Source organism: Pyxicephalus adspersus, chromosome 9 (assembly GCF_032062135.1).
Source record: "Pyxicephalus adspersus chromosome 9, UCB_Pads_2.0, whole genome shotgun sequence".
NCBI lineage: Eukaryota > Metazoa > Chordata > Amphibia > Anura > Pyxicephalidae > Pyxicephalus > Pyxicephalus adspersus.
The window spans coordinates 30,362,777-30,386,082 of NC_092866.1; the positions used below are offsets into that span (position 1 = coordinate 30,362,777).

At 38.8% G+C, this 23,306-nt stretch overlaps 1 protein-coding gene across 6 annotated transcripts in view; it reads right to left on the reverse strand.

Annotated features, from left to right (window-relative positions):
* Window positions 1–23,306, reverse strand: part of PC (pyruvate carboxylase) — a 318,614-nt gene that overhangs the window by 220,779 nt on the left and 74,529 nt on the right. For 3 of the 6 annotated variants that reach the window (XM_072423066.1, XM_072423068.1, XM_072423067.1), the window contains exons 2-5: window positions 22,528–22,663; window positions 20,713–20,897; window positions 16,179–16,344; window positions 12,959–13,104 (exon numbers count right to left, since the gene is read on the reverse strand). In XM_072423066.1, coding sequence (XP_072279167.1) covers window positions 12,959–13,104; window positions 16,179–16,344; window positions 20,713–20,897; window positions 22,528–22,663 — 633 coding nt within the window. The remainder of the gene's footprint in view (window positions 1–12,958; window positions 13,105–16,178; window positions 16,345–20,712; window positions 20,898–22,527; window positions 22,664–23,306) is intronic. The other 3 variants (XM_072423070.1, XM_072423072.1, XM_072423071.1) reach the window with 1 other exon arrangement.

The window sequence follows — 23,306 nt, forward strand, 5'->3', positions numbered from 1 at the left end:
TAGGGGGACCTGAACTCACAGTCAAGCACATTGCAGCTCAGCTGGCATTTGGCAAAGAACACCAAAACTGGCAAGTACGCACATCATTCTTTTCAGGAGATGGGGATGTGTGTGCATTGTCTGACTTTTCAGTCTGGTTTATGAAAGACCAGATTGTTAGATTCCTGGAGCCTGACCAGGGAAAAAAGTGTGTGTGCGTCGGGGGGGGGGGTTCTTGTCTACCAGACTCATGTCTGGGTTTTCACCTATGGAGGTGAAGCACGGGTGTGCTATTTAATCAGATTGCAATATCTGATTGCTGCAAGAAGCTGAGTGTGATCCCAAAGCTGAGTGCATAAACGCACTTTATGTGCGTTTTACTGTACTAAATATAAAGTAACTGTATTACTGTCTTGCTCCAATCACTCAGGGATTTTATTGAGCCAACTAGTTTGGTGTCTTTGTGCTGAAGTTGCTCAAAAAAGATACAGGCAAAAGTCTGCACTGAATTTTAACTGGAAGCCTGCCGTCTCATGTTCGGACTATTCTGACACCCCGCTTCCACCGGCGATCCCACATACGGTGGAGGATGGGAGCACCTAATTCTTGAAGACAGCAGTGCTTGGAACCATAGATACAGTTAAACAGCCAGAACAGAAGTTAAGCCTAAAATTGTTAAAGGAGGGAAATGTTGCCATTGCACCATGGAAAAAGTCATTAGCAACTCCTTATTGCAAACGCTGCACAACAGCAGGCTAATGCAGCATGAAGAGAGATGCATGCTCAGCTGATACAGTCTGCAATCACAAAGAAAGAGACCAACTGGTTGATGGCAGCCCAGCTAGTGGAAGTAGCAAAAGCTGCAGAACGTGACCCGAAATATTTGAGTGAAGTTGTGCAGCAGCTGGCAACCCGGAATATAGAGTCATCCCTCGATGATCCTTGGCACTACCCAGGCCTGCTATTGTTTTTCAAAAAATGACACTACACGATGATGTTGAGGCCTTCCTTAATACATCTGAGTAGACTGCTGTGTGAGAAGCCTGGCCCCAAACCCAAAAGGCCTTTCTGGTTGTGCCATTTCTAACTGGTGTATCCTGACCTTGCCCGCCAGAATCGCCCATTGCAACATAAAAGAGTCTTCACCCTGGTGAGAGTGGACCAGTCCGAGAGTGGTGGAATGCCATGTGAGACTTCACCAGGCACGTGGCCAGCTGCAGTGCAGGGTGTGCAACGAAAGGGGACATACTGCGGCCAGATGCCCCATGCCTGCGGAACCTATGTGTTACGTCCCACAGATACTAAGCTACATATGTCTTGTCAAAGTGGGTGATAAGACAGTACAAGCTTTACTGGACTCAGGAAATCTTGTGTCATTGGTGCATGCCAGTTGGGTAAACCCCAAGCAGGCATGCTCTGTATTCTTCGAAATACTAAGACCTACCCACCGCAGTCATAAAGTTTGAGATGGATTGTGGAACGGTGTGCCATGAAGTGGGTGTGTCATCTGCACTAATGCACAGTGTGACATTGAGATGAGACTTTCCCTTGTTTTGGGAACTATGAAAGGAAAAACAGCCTTCACCCTTAAGCCCTTATACTAAGACTACTGTGTGTAATCCTGAGCCATTGGGCTCTGTGTTGGTCATTAATGCTGTTGGGCTTTCTACAGATGTACCTGATAATTTTCCTTTGTCAATTTTGGTGGGTGACATGTTGCCTCTGGAGACTTCTGAGGAATCAATAATGGGAAACTGGGAAATGGGACAACTCAGCTACGAGACCCCGGCATTAGGCAGAGCCTGGGAACAGGTTAAAGTAACCAATCTATATTAGTTGCTGAATGTTCCTCCTGAGGGAGCCGATTCCACATTTTCACAGATCTTACAGTGAAGAATCCCTTCCTCATCCGGAGCTTACACTTCCTTTCCTCGATATGCAAAGAGTGCCCTCTTGTCCTTTTTAATGATCTTAAAGTGAATTGTTGGACTTCTGGTTCCGGCGCCTCATGGAACGGTAGCTAGGAGAAGAGGCACCCGTCCACCCGACCGAAATTAAGCCATTGCAAGCCCGGTTCACGTCGCAAATCATGGGATCGGCTGCCCACACTCTTCTTTGCTCCTCTGGATGGATAAATTCCTTGAGAAAACGCGATTAGACAGCTCCTCATCACCTCTCTGTTCACAGGAGCAGAGCCGCACCATGCTTTCAAAGATGGCCAATGCTGCTCACATGCAGACACAGAGGACCCTGCCTTCTCACACTGACAGCATGAGCCAACCAGTCCCGGACCACACACTGATTGCAGACGCGGTGGCCATCCTCCTGAAACGCACGCTACCTGAAACTATTGATACGGCCATAGGTAAGGGGATTTTACGATGGAAAGCAGCCATCTGGTCAAAATGGTCTCGTTTCCATGCCCCCTCTACCCACTCCACACTATTCCAATACTACTGAAACATGCTGATATTCAAGACCCAAACAAGTCATTTAAGGGACAAGAAATAAGAGAGAAAGTATCTCAACTGCAGAGAATGATCTTTTACAGGGCCAGGGCACCATAGTATCTATGTGAAAATGCATTGATAGTCTATATGACAAAATAGATGAACTAGAAAACAACAATAGAAGGAATAGCGTATAATCGAAATCCCTGAAAAACTTACCCCAGGGCAACTATCTGAAATCTGTTCTATTACCATTCCATCACAACTAGGACTTAACAGAACTTGTCCGATAGAACGAACCCTATGCCTTAGGCCCACCGAAAAAAGACAGTAACAATCCCAGACCTGGTATAGTTTGTTACCGGGACTAACAGATCGAACCGCCATACTCCAATCTTACAGATCACATACAGATCTACCACTAGAAAGTGTAAATCTTTTGCTTTTTGCAGGTTACTCAGCAAAGGTATCACGCAAGCGCAAATTGTTTCAAAAAGTATGCTCTGCACTTCATCACAAACAAATACAGCTCCGCCTAGCTTATCTGGTCGTATTACATGTTGGCGCACACCGTGTCTTTACTTATCCTTTAAGAAGCTGAAAACTTCCTGGGTGATTGGCTACTCTCACCGGAACCAATGCGAGAGCCTCTCCCAACTGAACCAGCACTGGAACCAGTTCGTTCCCAAAAGTCCCCGGGATCACCTAATTCGACGACCTCAAGGGATTCAGTGCACAGGTCTGACTGGAATGCAAAAACACCTCGACATCAGGTAAAATCAACACAAGGAAAGAATAAAATGAAACACAGATAAGTGACACAGCTACACATAAACAAAGGTCTCCTTAACTACAATGAAAGGCTAGAAGTTACTCCATGGTTTCTGTTCCCTTCAGGTTTGGACCTCCACACGATGGTTTCTTTACTTAAGACGCTCATGAGGAAAAAAGGAAGTCCCTTGACTTTAAAACTTTGTTGGTTTCAATTTGTTAAATCCCCTAATGGAATACCCTATCATCGCTCTCTCCTGTTTTGGATGTCTCATTCTTCACAATTGATCAAGGTTACCTATTCATCTCGATCACCTCTTCATTGTCACAAGCTCAACTGAAGGCTACCTGGCAGTCCTCCAGAGCACGGGATTTTATTGCACACCTGTCTTGGACCGATGGGATACTTCCCTCCATTGTACACTTGTACTCACTGGAAAAAACGTAACTGCAACATAGGTACAGTGAATTGGTTGATCTTCAGATATATAGACAGTGTTTGATGCCATGGTTCGCATAATTTCTTGGAACGTTAAAAGTTTAAGGTCTCCTAACAAGAGGATGTCGGTCCTCAATCATTTAAAAAAACATCTAAGGGCAGACATTGTTCTCCTACAGGAAACGCACCTGCATGTAGAGGATTTTACAAGGATGAAAAAAATGTGGGTAGGTAAGGTCTATGGCTCTTCAGCGTTGGGCAAAAAAGCAGGAGTGCTAACTCTCCGACACAAGAACGTGAGATGTGAAGTGCTGTCATCGGAATGTGATCTAGAGGGGAGGATCCTGAGAACACTCTTACACAGATACTCCGAGAACACCTCATGTACCTTGGCATTAAAATTGGCAAGTTACCAACGTCCTTGTACAGCCTGAATTACAAGCCTCTTATACAAAGTATACAAAGAAAATTGCAACTTTGGGAGAACCTACCACTATCATTGATGGGAAGCCGCCATCTGGTCAAAATGGTCTTGTTTCCCTACCCACTCCAAACTATTCCAATACTACTAAAACATGCTGATATTGAAGACAAGTCATTTACGAGCATTATTTGGTCGGGCAACCGACCTAGAATATCCAGATCCAAATTGTATTTGCCAGTACTAGAAGGGGGAGTCAACTTTCCCAACGCCAGACTTTATAACCTGGCTTGCAATCTCAGGCATGTCATGGATTGGATTATTGACACTTCCCATTACTCCGATACTCATTTAGAACAGGCACTGGTGCATCCCTGGCATTTCACAGCATTGCTACATACCAAGTTTACTAGGTGTTAACTCAAATTACCATGCTACCTCTCTAAATACCTCCCGATTAGAGGCAACCCGCAGTTTCCTCAGTGGCTCAATTACAAAAGCTACCAAATCTGGACAGAACATGGCTTAAACACAACACCAAGCAGCACATCCTATCTACTACTTGCAATTTCTGAAATTCTGCAATTTGCAAAATCTAGATCTTGCCAACCTCCTGTCTCTAGCACCACCATCTATCTCATCCCTCTATCCCAGGTTACGAATGCTCTATTTTATATCAATATCCGAAAAAACGGCACGTGGGTGGCAAAAAGACTTTGACATTCCAGATCTTACAGACAAGATTATACAGGGATACCTCACCGTACGCAAGTCAACCCCTAGATCTGGGGAAACCTAATTCAAGATTTTACACCATTTGCCCCAACATTGCTCCCGAATCCCACATGCCAAACAGTAGAACTGGATGCGTACGGTGTGATCAAGTTATAGTCACACTCAAACACAGTTTATGGGACTGTGCTTGGATACAACAACAGTGGTTGTATTATATTTGTATTTGTATTATAGTAGATATTTGCAGAGTAACCAAGATAAAAATACCCATGGAACCTGTAATTTGTTTGTTTGGATGTTGGCGGAGGAATCCATGATAAGACTGTGACAAAATTCTTTGACACATGGTATGATTATATGAAACATGCTGTAGACCAATCGGAACTAGATCAAGTGTTATATCGCCATCGATATTCCACACGGCACAACCTAACATTCCCCTAGGCAGTCATGTTAAACTGATCATCCTACTATATCCCCAGGGATTTACAGGAACTGGAGCACTAGAGAGACACTGAGATGTTTTTTCTTTTTGTAAACGAGCTACCCCCCAGATTAGATGAGGAAAGCCCAAGTACCATAAATCAACTGCTACTCCTCTGTCTACCTATTTACCACCTGTCTACCTTATAAAAAGAGAGAAAATTTGTTTGACAACTTCGGTCTTTCTTGAATGCTGACTATCACTTAAAATATTTTTTTTCTAGCATAAAATCTTCTATGTGGTTGTTTATCAAACTCTCTAGGACCTTTCCAACTATGGACAACAGACTCTTTAAACCATTGCTGCATTTAGCAGCACTGTTTGCCCAATTCTTTTGTTTTTCAGTACAGTTAGTACTGCGCAATCCAATGTTTGTGTGTAACATGGGAATCTACCTATATTGATCTATGATTTATAACCCTCCCCCCACCTATACCCAATCAACCCTCCATTAAAGACTGACCCCCTCTCTCCTCGTTTAAATATCCCCCCTCCATCCCCCTAAATCTTTCCCCTAGCACAGCATATATTCTTGTATTTAGGTGCAAACCATCTCTGTCATATAGGTTGTACCCCAAAGTTTACCCCTGCCTTTCTTGTGTTGCGCATGACACAGGCAACATTCCAGAGAATATAACATTGGAGGTCCTTTCCTTTAACCTGAAACCTGTCACAGATCAGCAACATTGTTGATCTGGGACCTGTAGATCACCTTCACCTTGCTTCAGGCTGCTCTGCCCAGACCTTGGAGAAATAGGAGTCACCGGATTTCACCTGTTGGTTATATAGCACCTGGTTAAGCAGTCTCCGCCAAGCCTACCTTTTAGCCTCGGTATAAAGCTGTGCTCAGACAATCCTTGCCTTGCAATTGGTTTTCTACCTGAGGCACTAGTTTGTGTTTCTTGCTGTGTGCAGATTCCCTGGTTCTGATTTTGGCTTGTTTTTTTTACTACACTTGTTCGCTGCCTGCTCTGACCTGTTCCTGGTTCTGAGATTGCCCGACGATTTTGTACTACGCTCCAGATTCCTGCAAGGCAGTGCTGCTGTTGCTGCTCATTCAACTCGAGGAGTTTCCCCTGCTGCCATTTCTCCTGCCTCAGAGCCCAAGATGAATTTGCCTGATCTATTTTCTGGTGCCTGGAAGATGTTTTCAAACTTTCAGAATGCTTGCAAGCTTTATTTTTGTCTCCTTCCACACTCCTCTGGCTTTGAAGAACAGCGAGTTGCCCTTGTGATTACCTTATTGCAAGGTGATCCTCAGTCCTTTGCTTTCAGTCTTCAACTTGGTATTCCTGCCCTCAGCTCAGCAGTCATTTTTTCAGTCAATTGAGCTTCTGTATGACGGTCCGGATAAGGCAGCTTCCGCTAAGTCCGCTCTCTGTTACCTGCGCCAGGGAAACAGAACAACTGAGGAGTACTGCTCCCAGTTTTGGTAGTCTTCTGATTCGCTGTGGAATGTTCCCTGCTCTCTGTTCCCAGGTCTGTCAGAAGTGATTAAAGACACCCTTGTACACTATCCTCCACCTGAGACCCTGGATGCTGCCATGCAACTTACAATGAAACCTGATCAGCGCCTTTGTGAACATCACCAAGAACGCACCATGCATTCTTCACCAGCTCCTATACCGCTGGTCAGCTCACCTGAGACTAGTGAGAATTCCCATTGGTGACAATGGTCTAACCTCCTAGCTTTTGAGCGTGCACGTCGTCGGGAACAGAATTTGTGCCTGTATTGTAAAGGCAATGGACATTTCTAGAAAAATTATCCACACAAGCACCCAAATACCTTAGCTTTGAGGATTGTGGGGAGGACTCCCTATACCGATCAAGATGCACTCCCTGCAACAACAAAAAATTACCTATATCGTTCAGCTCTTGTCCTTAATTTAGACTCCTTAGGCCGAATCCAATCTGGATTCTGTGGCAGCTGCCAACGTCATGGGTCAGAGCTTAGCTTCTAAGCACCAGATTCCACTGGTACCCCTGAAGAAACCCATTCCTATCTCTGTAGTTGACGGTACTGTCATCCCTAAACTTATTTGCTACAAGACCAAGCTGTTTTGCTTACGAGTTTGTGCCCTTCATTTTAAGACGTAAGAATTTCTGGTGATGCCCAAACTGGTCAATCCTGCTAGGCAAGCAATAGCTCCGTCAACACTCTCCAAGCATTGACTGGGTTTCTGGGGACATTCTCTCTTAGGGCCCTTCCTGCCATCAGAATTGCCTTCTGAAGGTGCAACCAGTTTATTCTATTTGTGTGACTGAAATTGCTTCCTTGTCTGCCCTTCCTGACCCCTACAGAGATTTTATGGATGTTTTATCTTAACGACAGGCAGGAACTCTGCCACCTTATCATCCTTACGAATGCTCCATTGAACTCTTGCCTGGAAAAACACCCCCCCCCCCCCCCCGGCGCCGTGTTTACCCCGTCTAGGCCTGGAGACCCTAAGCTACAGTTAGGTCCATAAATATTTAGACAGAGACAACTTTTTTCGAATTTTGGTTCTGTACATTACCACAATTATTTTAAATGAAACAACTAAGATACAGTTGAACTGCAGACTTTCAGCTTTAATTCAGTTGGTTGAACAAAAAGATTGCATAAAAATGTGGGGAACTAAAGCCTTTTTTTAACACAATTACTTAATTTCAAGGGCTCAAGTAATTAGACAAATTAAAAAGTTGAAAATAAAATGTTCATTTCTAATACTTGGTTGAAAACCCTTTGCTGGCAATGAAATTAGCCTTGTAGTCTTGAACTCATGGACATCACCAGGTGCTGGGTTTCCTCCTTTTTAATATTCTGCAAGGCCTTTACTGCAGCGGCTTTCAGTTGCTGTTTGTTTGTGGGCCTTTTGTCCGAAGTTTATTCTTCAACAAGTGAAATGCACGCTCAAATGGGTTCAGATCAGGTGACTGACTTGTCCATTCAAGAATATTCCACTTATTTGCTTTAATAAACTCCTGGGTTGCTTTGGCTGTATGTTTTGGGTCATTGTCCATCTGTATTATGAAATGCCTCCCAATCAATTTGACTGCATTTAGCTGGATTTGAGCTGACAGTATGTCTCTGAACACCTCAGAATTCATTCGGCTGCTTCTGTCCTGTGTCACATCATCGATAAACACTAGTGTCCCAGTGCCACTGGCAGCCATGCATGCCCAAGCCATCACACTGCCTCCGCCATGTTTTACAGATGATGTGGTACGCTTTGGATCATGAGCTGTTCCACGCCTCCTCTATACTTTTTTCTTGCCATCATTCTGGTAAAGGTTGATCTTGGTTTCATCTGTCCAAAGATTGTTTTTCCAGAACTGTGCTGGTTTTTTTAGATGTTTTTGAGCAAAGTCCAATCTAGCCTTCCTATTCTTGAGGCTTATGGGTGGCTTGCATATTGCAGTGCACCCTCTGTATTTACTTTCATGAAGTCTTCTCTTTATGGTATATGATATGGACTTAGATATCAATACGCCTACTTCCTGGAGAGTGTTGTTCACTTGGTTGGCTGTTGTGAAGGGGTTTCCCTTCACCATGGAAATGATTCTGCGATCATCCACCACTGTTGTCTTCTGCGGACGTCCAAGTCTTTTGATGCTGCTGAGTTCACCAGTGCTTTGTTTCTTTCTCATGATGTACTAAACTGTAGATTTTGCCACTCCTAATATTGTAGCGATTTCTCAGAGGGGTTTTTCATGTTTTTGCAGCTCCTCCCCTTGGCAAAACTCTTCCTTCAGGAAGTATTTTGTTATCATAGTCTTCTGTCCAGTATAGTCTTGGATAGTGGCGTCCAGTTCACATTTCGTTTTTGGAGGGCCCTGTGTCATTTGTTAGAAAGACAGCTGGACTTCGCTTCAGCCTACCACTCACAGTCTAATGGTCAGACTGAACTAGTCAATCAGTGTCTAGAACAATTCCTTCGTTCTTAGGTATCAGCCAGCAACTGGAATAAATTGCTCCCTTGGACTGCGCTTGCCCACAACAGCCGTGTCAGTGAGTCTACGGGATTCAGTCCTTTTTTCCTGATCTTTGGGTCCCAGAGTGCCCCCCATTTCCTCTGGTTTATTACTACCTGTACAGTGAGCAGGAGAACCCCCTCAAGGTGATTCAGTGATTTCAGTGTTGCAGTGCGATACTCCAGATCTCTAATTTGAGATTGCAAAAGGGCGACTTGCTCACCTCTGTCTCAGCAGTATTCACCTAGGAGCTGTTGCTCTATTTATGCATACAGATGGCAGACTGTGCACTGGATTGGTTGATGAGATCTACTTTAAATTTCAATAAAAACGCTAACTTTCTGCCAGATGCCAGAAACTTTAACTCATTTTCTGCCAGATGCCTTCTCCATTCAATAAAGCAGAGAATAAGGATTATGTTAGTTCAGGCCTTGCTTTGATATAATTCATATAATATAATGTGGAAGGGACACAGTCATTTTTTTTAATGCTAAGGACTTTTAATAATTTTATCTGAACCAACGAGCCTTGTTAAAATAAAGGGAAACTAGTCATTCAAAAACCAAATAAGAACAGTAAACTGCACAGAAAAACTACTGTAGTTGTAATTATTGTGCTGTATGAGAACTAGCACTTTTAAAGTAATATCTATGAAAATAAACATGCACAAGAAGCTGCTAATTTAGATGTTTTATCTCAGCTGTTCATAGCAGCTCTTAATATTTTTGCAGCAAGAGCAGAACACCATCTGTTACAGAGTTGAAGCCAACAGCTATAATGGCGAGGAGAAATTATAGAGTGGAACTAAGGAAAAAAGGAAATATTTATGATTGGGGAAAAGTGCTAAGTATTCATCTTAATCAGCTGTAAGGAAGCTGAAAGGCATCCTTAACTAATGAACACAACAGGATTGATGCACAGGAACCTGAGACAAAAGAAGTAAGTAAAGTAGAGTAAAAAAAAAACTAAAAATGGAATACAAAATTATTTATACATAGAAGGTTTGTTTGTTTTTTAGGAAATCTTCTACTAGATAGAGGGTACCCTGTAAACTTGCATTGCAGGCATTCTTGTGACTCCAGTCACTCTTGTGATTTAATTCAACGCCAAGATAATATACCAGGCTTCCGTTGCTGGACTTCTGAAAAAGTTCTGGGCAAAATGCACACCCACTGATTTGAATAGTTTTAGAGTTTCAGTGTGCATATCCTTCTTTTTAAGGGTTAGTAACCCCATGTTAAAAAATAATTTAGAATATCTAACTAAAAGAAACAACAGAAAATATTCCAATGCTGACAACCCTTGGTCAATATCACTTTAAATAGGGGTTAATCACAAAAAAGCAACCTGCTGCCAACAGTTTCTGTTGAAACTTTGAACTAACCAACATTACTTGCGGTGAGTTTCCATGTTTTATTATGCTTGAGGTAGAAAGTTGGTTGAATTAGTATGTGGCCCTTTCTCGTAGTAGACAAGAACCTGACACCTCCCTACTGTGTACTTTTACAGAATTGAATCACATTTTTAGCAGATAGCTCATGTAAGCAATATATTGTTAAATCTTCTTTTGTTCCATTCAACTAACCGCCAGGAAAGTCATAGGAACAGTCCATATATTAGACAGTAGGGACATGAAAAGACACTAAATGTTCACATAAAGTGTAAGAAGAATTAAACATATTATCAAGTTATTACATGTACAAATTACTCAATCGTCAGGTATTAAATTAACAGAATTTTGTCAATTGCAAAGTAACAACTAAACATTAACATCTTCAGTACAGTTTAAAGGGCCAAAAACACTACAGCAATTTTATCAATAGTTATCAGATTTTTGATTGATTTTCAGAGCTGGTTGAAGTTAGATGGAAATGGTCTTGTGCATAGTCATTGCTTTTTTACAATTTGTACCAAATAATGTGATCCCCATTTATTTCCTTTGTTCAGCTGATTATAAAGAGTGGATTAAGCTAAACAAAACAATATTTGAAACATAGAAAAAAATCCCGAAAAATAATCCCTATTAACAATGCAATGATTACCTGCTGTATTATAAAGATAATTAAATTTTTGGTATTGTAATAATAGCTATCTTCTTTAAATAACACTCAGATAAAAGCACATAATTGTAATTTTGTCCCTAATTCCTCCAGGTACACAAGGCTGCCTGCTTACATTTGCACAGCTGTATATGTGCGGTGTGAGAGGAACTGCTTTCTGGGATTGCCAGTCTCAGGAGATTTGAAGTGAGATTTGAAGATATTATTACTGTGCTGGTTGCTGAAGAAAAATCTGAACTGCATACTTTATCTTTTCTTTGCATTTCTGTTAGGAAAAACTCTTGCTGCATCTTAAAAATACCTCCACTGAAGTTCAACAGTCATCAGTAGACAAATCTGACATGAAAAAGTCCTGTAACTATACTACAAGGGGTGTGTGTATGTATAATTATTGTGACAGAGTGTCCCAAAACCTTGTGTGCCAAGACAAAGACATTACATGTTTTAAGGCCCCAGGAAATTTATTGTATAGTCTGACTTTTCTGTTTGATATGGAAAGCCAAATTGTTAAGGTCCTGGAGCCTGAAAGAGTAGGATGGTTTCCCTTGTCCGCCAGTGTTCCTAAAGCTGGGAGGGAACAGAGCTCCACAATACAAACCGTGCACTATACGTGAGCTTTGCTATATTATATGAAAAGCGACGCGTTTCGTGAGACGTTATATATCAGCCTGTATACCATCAATGTAGGCAGTTGTTTGTCTAGTGAACAGGCATCCCCTCATACTGGACTATATGGGGTTACCTGATTTCCTCTAATTATTTATGAGATGTATTTGATTGTTATCCACTTAATGCAGCATACTATTTAATGTACAGAGCTGCATAATATGTTGGCGCTATATAAATCCTGTTTAATATTATTATTATTATTATTATTATTATTATTAATAATAATAATGATACAAACCATGCTTGGACCACTCTGACACCTCGTTGCTATGAGCAATCTCACAATATATACATTTATACACACACACACACACTCACATATATATGCAGTCTATCCATGGTTCTTTGCTTTTGCAGGTATACATTTCGGACACATAAATCCTACTGGAAAGTTTTGTGGCTAATATGCAAACCATATAAAACATTTCCCTGCCGGTCTTTTCTAGCAAGGGGACAGAACCAAACATGGTGATAAGTAAATAAATCTACCTTAAAATTTTTATGAAAATGTGTTAAAATAATAAGCAATTTAATAGACGTCATAAAAGGACTTGGAAGCATGTACATTATGTACAGCATGTAAGTAAATTTAAATGAAAGGGAAACTATAGTTCAGGTTGAAAAATGGGAGCAAGCAGGTCTTTTTTTTTTTTTTTTTTTTCACAGTTACAATGAGATGCACATGCTAGGATGATGGTGCCTGCGACATGAGGGGGACAGGTGAGTGTATTTAAAAAACTGTGATCGGGCAGGTAAGTTTATTTCATTGCAGATAGGACACTGTCTGTCTCCTCTGCAAAAAATGACCTGCCTGGTTGCAATTTTTTTTCAAATAAAGTTTTATTTATTTGCATTTATTCAGCCGAAACAAACAAGAATATACTGTATGTAACTGATTGTACAAAACAGGTAAAGCATGTATATAACATAAAATATGTGCAATTATATATTACAATAACAAAAAAAAGGAGTAAGAAAGCATTATGAAAACTATACCTCATAGCTTCTTACTACACGCATGCCTCTTCCACCCCCTCCATAAGCTGCCTTGAAGATAATAGGAAAGCCATATTTGTTGGAAAATTCTTTAGCTTCAGTCAGACAAGTGATAGGAGAGTCTGTGCCTGGCACAATTGGAACACCTACATATATACATACATAAAAAGTGTAATGTCAAAATTATTTATAAAAGGAGATAAAAACATGAATGAATTTAAATTCTTTTACAGTGTGGCTATTTTAAGGATGTTTGATCATTAAATTGTGTAAGTTACATTCCAAAATTGCATCAACAGTTATTTTAAACAAATTGCCCTAGTAGCCATGACAGAAAATTTTTTGGGGCTATAGGTAAAGTTGAGTAAATTCAGGATCCGGCATAAATCAGTCATAAATGTTTGAATGAAAATTTGGCAATACATCAATTAGACTTGTTCTTAGCTAGTGACTTTCAGAAAGTGAAAAACAGATAAGAAATGTACTCAAGGGATTTAAGCTTTAAAACTTATGTTATACGATAAATAAATAAACTGTTACAATAAAATAACAACCACCCATAGTCTATATACACGCGTCAGATTATTCTCGACCAAAACGAGCCACAGGGCCATTCAATGTCGTTCATAGATCTGTCCTGGCAGATCCATGAATGACAGAGGACGAACGACCGTAATGGAAGTAGAAAGAGGTGTTCCACTCGCTTGTTCTCCCCCCTCCCTCTCCATAGAACAGAACGGCATGGTTCATTCATCTATCAATCGTTGAAAACGATTATGAAAGATCGTTTCCAATGACAAAAATCCAGTATGTATACGTAGCAATCTAGCATGTGTATGTAGCATGAATGTTTTAAATAATAATATTCAAGCTACAATTGCATTAGGAACATGGACTAGTCTTTTTATCTGTATCAGGGTAAACTACGCACAGAGGCTTCTAAAGGGTAACGTCTGGCCAGCATCTAAAAGTCGGTAGGTAAACTTCAGGGGGTCTATTTATAAAGTAGTCAATATGACATTCCCTGAAACATTCCCTGGTGTAGAGAATCTTCCATGTATGTGAACGGCAACAAATAATTCAACAATTAAATGCTTTATAAATAGACCCATAGGAATAAAAAGTAAATGTTTTGATACAGTTGATTTGCATAATATAGTAAATTACACTTTATACAGTTTATATATGTTATTTACATAAATCTAAGGAACCTATTATTACAGTGAATAAGACAATCACTGAAACATTCCTTGGTTGCAGATCAATGACTGCCATTAAAACACACATTTTCCTAAACTAGATACAGGAACCCAACTAAACAATGATGTAAAAACATAGGGTCTGATTTATTAAAGCTCTCCTACACTGGAGAGGATACACTTTAATTGGTAAAGCTGGGGTCACCCAGCTTCACCGATAAAAGTGTATCCTTTCCAGCCTTAGAGATCTTTATTAAATAAGGCCCATAACATCTATTTAACCTCCTTAGCGGTGTTCCTGAATATGGCTCTGGGTAGCTAAAAACATAAAAAAAAAAAAAATTTATTTGGTCCCATCCGTGTCCTCCGGCATCCTGACCGTCGGATCCCATCTGTCATTGGTGTCCTTTTCTTTCAATCTTCAGCCGGCGAATGCACTGACGTTCCCAGGGAGTTCCTGGTGACGTCGGCGCGTGCGTCGGTGTGTGGGTGAGGCGCGGCGGGAAATTTAAAATATTTTGTATTCAAAATAACTGTATTGAATCCAGTGGAAAGTAATAAATATATATATATATACATATATATATATATATATATATATATATATATATATATATATAGAGAGAGAGAGAGAGAGAGAGAGAGAGAGAATTTATGCTACTGTATAGTTATATTACAGGTTTCAGTATTTTTATGCGCCTTTGTTTTAACAGATTTTTGTGTTTTTTTTAAAGTTCATTATTAAATTTATTAATAATTGGATATATTTCCATGAGCTATTCCTAAGAATTATAGGCTTACAATGTAAAATAAATTTCCATGCAAAACAATGTACTGCTTTTGCATAAAAATACGGACATAATTAGACTGCCAGGGGGGTTAAAGTGAATTTTAAAATATATTCCAAATTTATCTATTCATATTTGTGAGTGGAAAAAGTATAAGAGCCTTTATTTTCAATAATTGGCATGCCCCCTCTTGGGTAGCAATTAATGAAAAAATACAACACACACACAATACATCACAACATTTCTAATAGAAACTTTCTTGTGCCTTCAATACTCTTTGGTGGAATGACTTGCACGTTTAGGTGATTGGCATGCCCTACTTAATTTTGAGCTACAGTTCACAGATGGATATCCTACATTTCTTTCTGCAGAATTTGATATTACAATGAGGTAATTTAGAGCAGACAAAAGGGCCTAAAATCTAATACTGTCACCAGTTTGACAAGGGTTCTATGCTGGAATGCAGTATTTGCCAAAAACTACTTTTTGCATAGTTGCGGCTTTCTCTTTGCACCCCTAATATACACCTTACTTTGTTTTATTGTTCTCCTGGTGGTGGTTTTATTTTCACTGGCATTTGCAGTGCTAGGCCCAGATTAGCATTTTTTTACGTGGGTTCCCCTTGTGTCCTGCCTGAGATTCGAATCTGGGACCTAGCGCCTACACTGAAGAAACACAAGGAGGTGCCCTGCTGTGCATTTTTTAGTTTGACACAAAGTATTAACAAGAAGCAGATTTATGAACACTGCTTTCCTGAGTGGAACTGCCATTTGATGTGATATTCTCTTTGCTAATACATGGACAACATTTTAACTTAGATAGATAGACTTGTAAACCCTATGCACGGGGCTCAAATATATATATATATTTGAGCCCCGTGCATAGGGTTTACAAGTCTATCTATTATAGATATATATATAGGCTAGTTTTATTTGTTGGTAAAGCTTCCCATCAAAGCTGGAAACTGCTATTTCCAAAGATGGTTCTGATAGGGTTGCCTTAGTACTCCAACAGTGACATAATACCAGCTATAAGTTTTGGCTGATCACAATACTAGTCATTTTGAAAGATTTAAAGGTGCGTTAATAAACATGTATACATTTATCTACAGTCAGTAAAAAAATAAACTTACTTCTAATAACAAGTACTGTACAGAATGAAAATATTCAGACACAGGAAATGTGTTTATGTACTAATGTGAATAAACACCTTCTCATCTTTGATCATTCTTACCAGCACTTATTGCAATAGCTCGTGCTTCCACTTTATCACCCATTTTACGCACAACCTCAGGTGTGGGTCCAATGAATCGTACACCAGCATCTGCACAAGCTTGTGCAAAATCAGAACGCTCAGACAGGAAGCCATAACCAGGATGAACAGCATCCACTTCATTTTCCTTAGAATTAAAACACAAGGAAAACGTTAAGTCTACATTTTGTGGAATTTAACCAAGTTTTATTTTTAATTGCAGACCTTTTTAATGAGAAATTATGTTAAGTGCCATTTCTGACCTGGTTCTGAATAATCCTCCCTGCACTGTGTTCCAATCCTCTGTCTATAATACTTGCTGAATTACGGACCCAGTACAGTACAGTATGCAGTTTCAGTGTTCAGCTAATTGCTACCCAACTTGCAACACAGCTACATGTTTATAACAAGTATGTGACTAAAACTTCTAAATCAGCTTTAAATTCAAGCAATTATCATTCTTTACAATAAATTCAACATTGGCAGTTCACATAATATTTCAGTAGTAGGTCCCTTTTTTGTTTATGTCAAAAAGTGAAGCAGCATCATTTAAAAAGATTGTTTTATTACAAACATGTAAACAATAACTAATATATACAACTACATCTAAACAAGAAACTTTATTGGTACCTAAATAAAATTGTCAACTTTATATGCAAAAAATATTTTATCTTGATCCATTAAAAACAAAAGTAACAATCTTTTTTTTTAGCAATGCCAACTGATGTTTTATGTTATTACCACCTCCAGGAATATCAACCCTTTTACGCATCTTTGTGTCATCAGGAAAAAGTTACTTTACCCAAACCTTCAATGATATAACTTACATATAACAAATAGGATAGATAGAATATGACCTAGTACACAGCTTTGTAATAAACCACTAGTGACTAGTCTCTGTTTCCAATAAACTTTATTTACAACTGTACTGTGATATATTCTTTAGACAATGAAAGAATGAGAAAAAGACAGGGATTTTTTGGCCTACAAGTTAATTATGTTTTGATATGGTATGTCATACATAATTACATAGCAATCATGTTTCATGTAATCAATTCCGCTGTATTATAACGGGTTTGAGATATCGATGTTAGACAATATTCAAAAATATACAAAAATCAAATCAACCTACATTTACCATTTACCTACAAACTAAAACAGAGACAGATTATCCTATTTGAATTTATGCTTTAGACAAGTGGTTATCCAGTGAATACCCCAGGGTAAATGCTGGCTTCTAAAATTTTTATAAGATCATTATAAGGAACTGTATGAAATGCTTTGGTGAAATCAAAATATTTCCACAGCACAAATCTGACATGCTCTACCCTTAGTAGTCATGCTGCTTTGGGCCCAGAAAGCTGGGTATGAGGAGTACATGAGATTGATACATTTTGTTAAGTGTCCAAAATTTAAGATAAATTGTGTTCTTAGAGCTTGTTATCCCTTAGTTTCAAGTTACAAAAACACCTTTTGATATCACTGTGTATAATGTTACTATGTGACTATAATTACGAATTGTAGTCACCGTCAACTTGCAGGGAAATTCAATTAGGTTTAGTACATAGTATGTAACAAGGTTAGCAAATTGAGAGAAGAGGGCAATATGGTGTGGTGTGGTGTCATCAGATTCTCAGAAATGTGGAAAATAGGTTATTCTTGGAAAGCTGACTAAACCCTTGCCAGGATTTGGAACACAAACATTTAGTACCACTATGGAAACTCAGCTCTGGTGAACACATTGCAGGAGAGAAGGCTGTGCTAGAATTGCTGGTGATTCTTTTGCCACAGCCTGTGTGATATGATGCAACACAAATTAAATAAAATTTGCTACTTATGTGATAATCAGTAATTTTTTTATTTTAAACCTGTTTAGTGGTTAAACTTCTGCATCAGAGACTGACAGCCTTTTCACTACAGACCTAGTTTAACCCCCCTAGCATTTTAATTCTGTCTTTATTTCTATGCAAAAAGCGTTACATTTTTTTTTGCATGGAAATTTATTTTACATAGTAGGCTATAATTGTTAATATTAAATATATTTATTAAGTGACCCCGAGTGTGACTTTCTGCAAAAAAAAAACACCCCGAATCACACTCGGGATTACCCTCAGGAGGGTTAAAGTGCCAGTGACTAAAGAGCCACTAGGCCTAATTTATTAAAGCTCTCCAAGGCTGGAGAGAATACACTTTTTATCAGTGAAGTTGGGTAATTCAGCAAACCTGGAATGGATTTCTTAAAAGTCATTTGCTTTTTGTTAGAAAATGTTTTCAATACTAGACCAGATCCATTCCAGGTTTGCTGGATTACCCAGGTTCACTGATGAAAGCGTATTCTCTTCAGCCTTTGAGAGCTTTAATAAATCAGGGCCACTTAGTTTTAGCTGGCTAGTTAAAAAAAAAAAACACACTTTTCTCATCATCAAATTTTTGCATCATCAAACATTACAAAGCATAGCAAAGTTTGTTTTCACTACAATTTTTTGTATAAATGTGTTTTTATTGAGGTTTTTACATTTAAAAAAGGTGCAATACCAAGAAATACACATAAAGAACAAAGAAGGAACAACAGTTTAAACACTATATAACTGTGATCTAACACAAGGCAGTTTACATTGGTTGTAGCCTGTGCAACAAGACATTCACTTCTAACAAATAGTGGTCATTATTTAACATGTCATTATAATTCAGCTGTTAGTTATTAAACTTGCTTCTTCATAGGTTACAATCTGCCTTATTTAAAACTGGGGAAAGCCAAAAAGAAAAGACAAACAACGAGGATACAATAATTAAAGTAATTATAGTTACCATAACACAATTAAGTAGTGGGAAGGGGGAAAGAAAGAAAACGGTAGGAGGTGGAAAGGGATGGGATGGGTCTTGGGTCAGTCTGGGTAGTTATCTCCCAGTCCACCCCTACTACATTTTATATGGGGCATGGCCAGTTATAATCACGTATCATGTGCACCAAGTTGAGTCACCAAATAGGTGTCCCATGGGGCCCAGATCTTATTAGACTTGTCCAGCTGGTCATACATCCTTGCTTTCAGTTGCTCCATAAGTTGTACATCCTGGATACAGCTAATCAGGGCAGACTGGGTGGGGGTGGGGGGTGACTTTCAGCTCTTGGCTAATAAACATCTGGCTGCTGTGAGTATATTCGTCATCAGGCATTTATTGGGCTTGGAGAGCTAACAAACAGGTAGCACAAAAAAGTGGGTCAGGAGATCTAATAGAATGGGTACCTCTAATATCGCTTCAAGAAGGTTATCAACCAGTCACTAACAGGGGACTATACATGGGCACATCCAAAAGATATGATTCATGGCACCCCAAAACCGCATCACCATCAAAGGTTACTTGTAGTTTGAAATATATTATGAAGTACCTCTAGAGTTAGGTACCAATGCTTAAGAATCTTATTTTCCTTGTATATGGTACATAAAGAGCTTTTCTGAGCCTGTTGCTAAATGATTTTCTATAACTCCTCTGGAAGCTCCCTCCTCAAAACCAGCTCCCACCTTTGCATATCATTATTTTGGGTTAAGTGGTTCTAACTGCAGTATCCCATAATCAGACTCCTTTGCAATGGTCCTCCTATACAAATTCTCTCAAAGGAGGTGGGAGATGGAAACACCAGATCTTTTGTTAAGGTCTGAGCATAATGCCTAATCTGCAAATATTTATAAAATGTGATCCTAGCAGCCTCAAACTTCTGTTGTATCTCCTGAAGTAAACATTCTGAAATGACAGAAGTCTTCTTGAACAGGAATTGACAATCTTCCCATAATGAAAGAGTGAGCTATCATGCCATGGGCCGACCATAGGACGTGTGTTACTATTGGGGATTTCTGGCATGTAAAGGAAAGATGTGAGTAAAGAGGCTATGGACGCCAGGTTAAACCTACTTTTACAGTGTAACCAGATGTGCCTAGTGAACTGTATTGGGGCTAACAAAGTGGATTCTGGAGCCTGACTTGGGGAGCTCCACAGCATAGAGCTTGGGTGAATTGGTGCCACCCATAATTATTCTAGTTCTGTTCAATGATTAAAAGACTGCAGGGTTGTCCAAGACGTTAGAAGTCTGAAGTGCGAGGCGCAGTAATATTTACAAAAATCTGGGACTACCAAACCCCCAGTTCACATAATGGACTGGCGATACTGCCCCTATTGGGAACCTATGATTTAAAGGCTTTCAATTTATATAATTTGCATTACATACAACTCCAATAGAAAAGTTCAACTGTTAAAAAAAAATATTTGTGCTAAAGCTTGTCTGTGAAACTAACATATGGCAAAGCAACTAATGCATATTTTTTGGGTACAAATGTTATGGAAACGAGTGTCGTATATGCATTAACACAGCATTTTTGCACTCTTTGGGGTGCCTTGGGACATAATGTTAGTCCCTGCATGGACAGTCCATTATGTGAGCATTTTACTACATTTTCTAGCTAACACAATATTAAAAGGAAAGTGTTCAAGTATCTAGAAATAGCTGCAATGAAACACTTACCTTAGCAACCTTTATTATATCAGGAATGTGTAGGTAGGCTTGGACTGGGGGTAACCCCTTTCCTATAAGATAGGCCTCATCAGCTTTCTGTCTGTGCACCTGACCAGTGTCCTGCTCAGAGTAGACGGCTACTGTCCTTATACCAAGTTCTGTGCATGCCCTGAATACTCTTGTAGCTATTTCACCTGTACAAAGAGAGTACAACTGTCACTGCATATCCTAACAAAATTTACATACTTGTCCATAATATCTTGATGATGACATTTAAAGACAATTGTCTGGCATTACTGTTTATAATAAGTTATACATTAATCCCACAAGTGGGATGAAAGCTGATCTTTCACTTCTGGTCTGGTTCTAAAAAATACAGGTTGCCTGGCTGCTGTTCAGATCCTTTGGCTTTATTACCTTCTGATTCACTGATTTACAATGCGTATGCAGCTCAAGATTGCTGACATACTACTCTGAAACTGATTTGCGATGTATTGTTTTGAAAGGCATTCCTCGCCATTTCTTGGGGAATTAACAAATTCCCTTCTCTTCATTATGAAGAGTTAAATAGAGAATTTAGGTTGTATTCACTCATGTTCCTTAACACCATTTTGTAATCTTTTTAGCAACACATTGATACCTTTGGACTCCTAATAACACAGCATAGGTTATTTTCTTTACTGTGATGTAAAAATTTTTCCTAGCTGTGTTTAAGGGCAGGTTGATACGTGCCTGTAAATCTCATAGATCCTGCATGGCTCCCTGCAGCCACCACTTTAGCAGCCAATTGAACACGCGCACAGTAGTGACAGCACATTTGACAATTTTAAAATAAAAATTAAAAAAAAACATGTTTATATCAGTCTTTTTTTGATGACCTGCTGGGTGGTTGGACACAGTAGGGAAGCTTGCAACTATTGCTCCATACTATTAGTAATCATTTTGAAAAGATTTAAAAAAAAAAAAAACATATAACTAAAAAGAAAAGGTGTGTTAGGCTCCATATAAGTACTATAGGAAGGGCGAAGCCTACAGAAATGTTTTACTCTATCTTCACAAAAATCTAATCAGGGTATGACTGTAGCATATATATATATATATATATATATATATATATATATATATATATATATATATATATCTCTCACATAATATATTTATCTCATACCTGTAAAAAAAATAGCTTCGCAGCACACCAATTTTTGTTACAAGCTAATGTTTTTATTATGGTAGAACTAAAAATAGTTGAAGCAATTTAAAAAATTAATTATTGATTACTTAAACAGAGCTACAGGTGCCACTAGCGTTGGTCGCTTTGTTGCACTCTGTAGTTGATCCCAAAGGAGAAGCTATGGCAGACTGTGGAGAAATACAGGCACCAGGCACAACTTAACCCCCCTGGCGGTCTGATTATGTCCGTATTTTTTGTCAATATCGGTACATTGTTTTGCATAGAAGTTTGTTGTTTAATTTTTTAGGCCTGTAATTCCTAGGAATAACTCCCAGGTATGGTTAGTTTAAAACACAAATCATAAATTAAAATATGTTAAATAATTATAAAAATTAATTTGAAAAATTAATGAATCCAATAATTTTATTAAAAATGAAAACTTTTTTTTTTAATTTGTCCAAACAAAGGTACAATAATAGAAAAAACTTTTAGATTTTTTATTTGGATTTATTTTTTATAACTATCACTGTGATCAATGTTTTAAAAATTTCCCACCAAGCCATGCCCTACCGAGCGTACCGACGCTTTAAGCATCACATTAAATTAAACTGCATTTTGTCAACATTTTATTTGTTTTACACCCTTATAATTACCTCGATTGGCAACCAACACTTTCTTGATAGGTTTGTACTCCACACGTTGAGTGCTCTGACAAGCCACATTCAGCACAGATAGCCGTTTAACACCGAGGAAGGTTAAACCTCCTTTAACAAAACGAAGCTGCAACATCTAAAAGGGAAACATAGGATATAATGGTCACATAAATGTTTTGGCTAGCAACAGGTTTTGTTTTACTATGTATTACTACCATTATAAAATAAACCTTGATAGTTTACATGCAACCCTTTTAAGAGACTCATTTAGCTCCAGTGCATTTGCATTCAGAATGGCAGGTGGGGGCAGCACAAAGTAAACCAAAAGTGAATTCCAATTGTTTCAAAACATTTGTTCTTTAATCATTATTAGTGTTTTAACCTAAAAAAAAATTCCAAAGCTTTAGCTTTAATGAACACCTAGTTTAAATGTGCTTAGTCAAGAATGATAAAAGCAGAACTTGAGGCAAATAATCTACATGGATTTTGTATATACCATAAAATCTTCTTTGGAATCCATTTCAGAAAAGGACACAACTTTTCTTCATTGTAAACCAGTGGTTATACTTTCAACTACAAGATGGTTGGACACTAGGAACAAAACTATGGGCTAGATTCTGGGGGCCATAACTACTTCCATAGTTAGCCTGCTGAACTAATTATGGCAATAAATTCCGCAAGACGGGATTATTCTGCATCATTCAATAAAGTACAAGAAAGGGATTGCTCAGTAAGTACACAAATTCTATTTTTCCTTTCATTCATTGAAAGGAAAACAG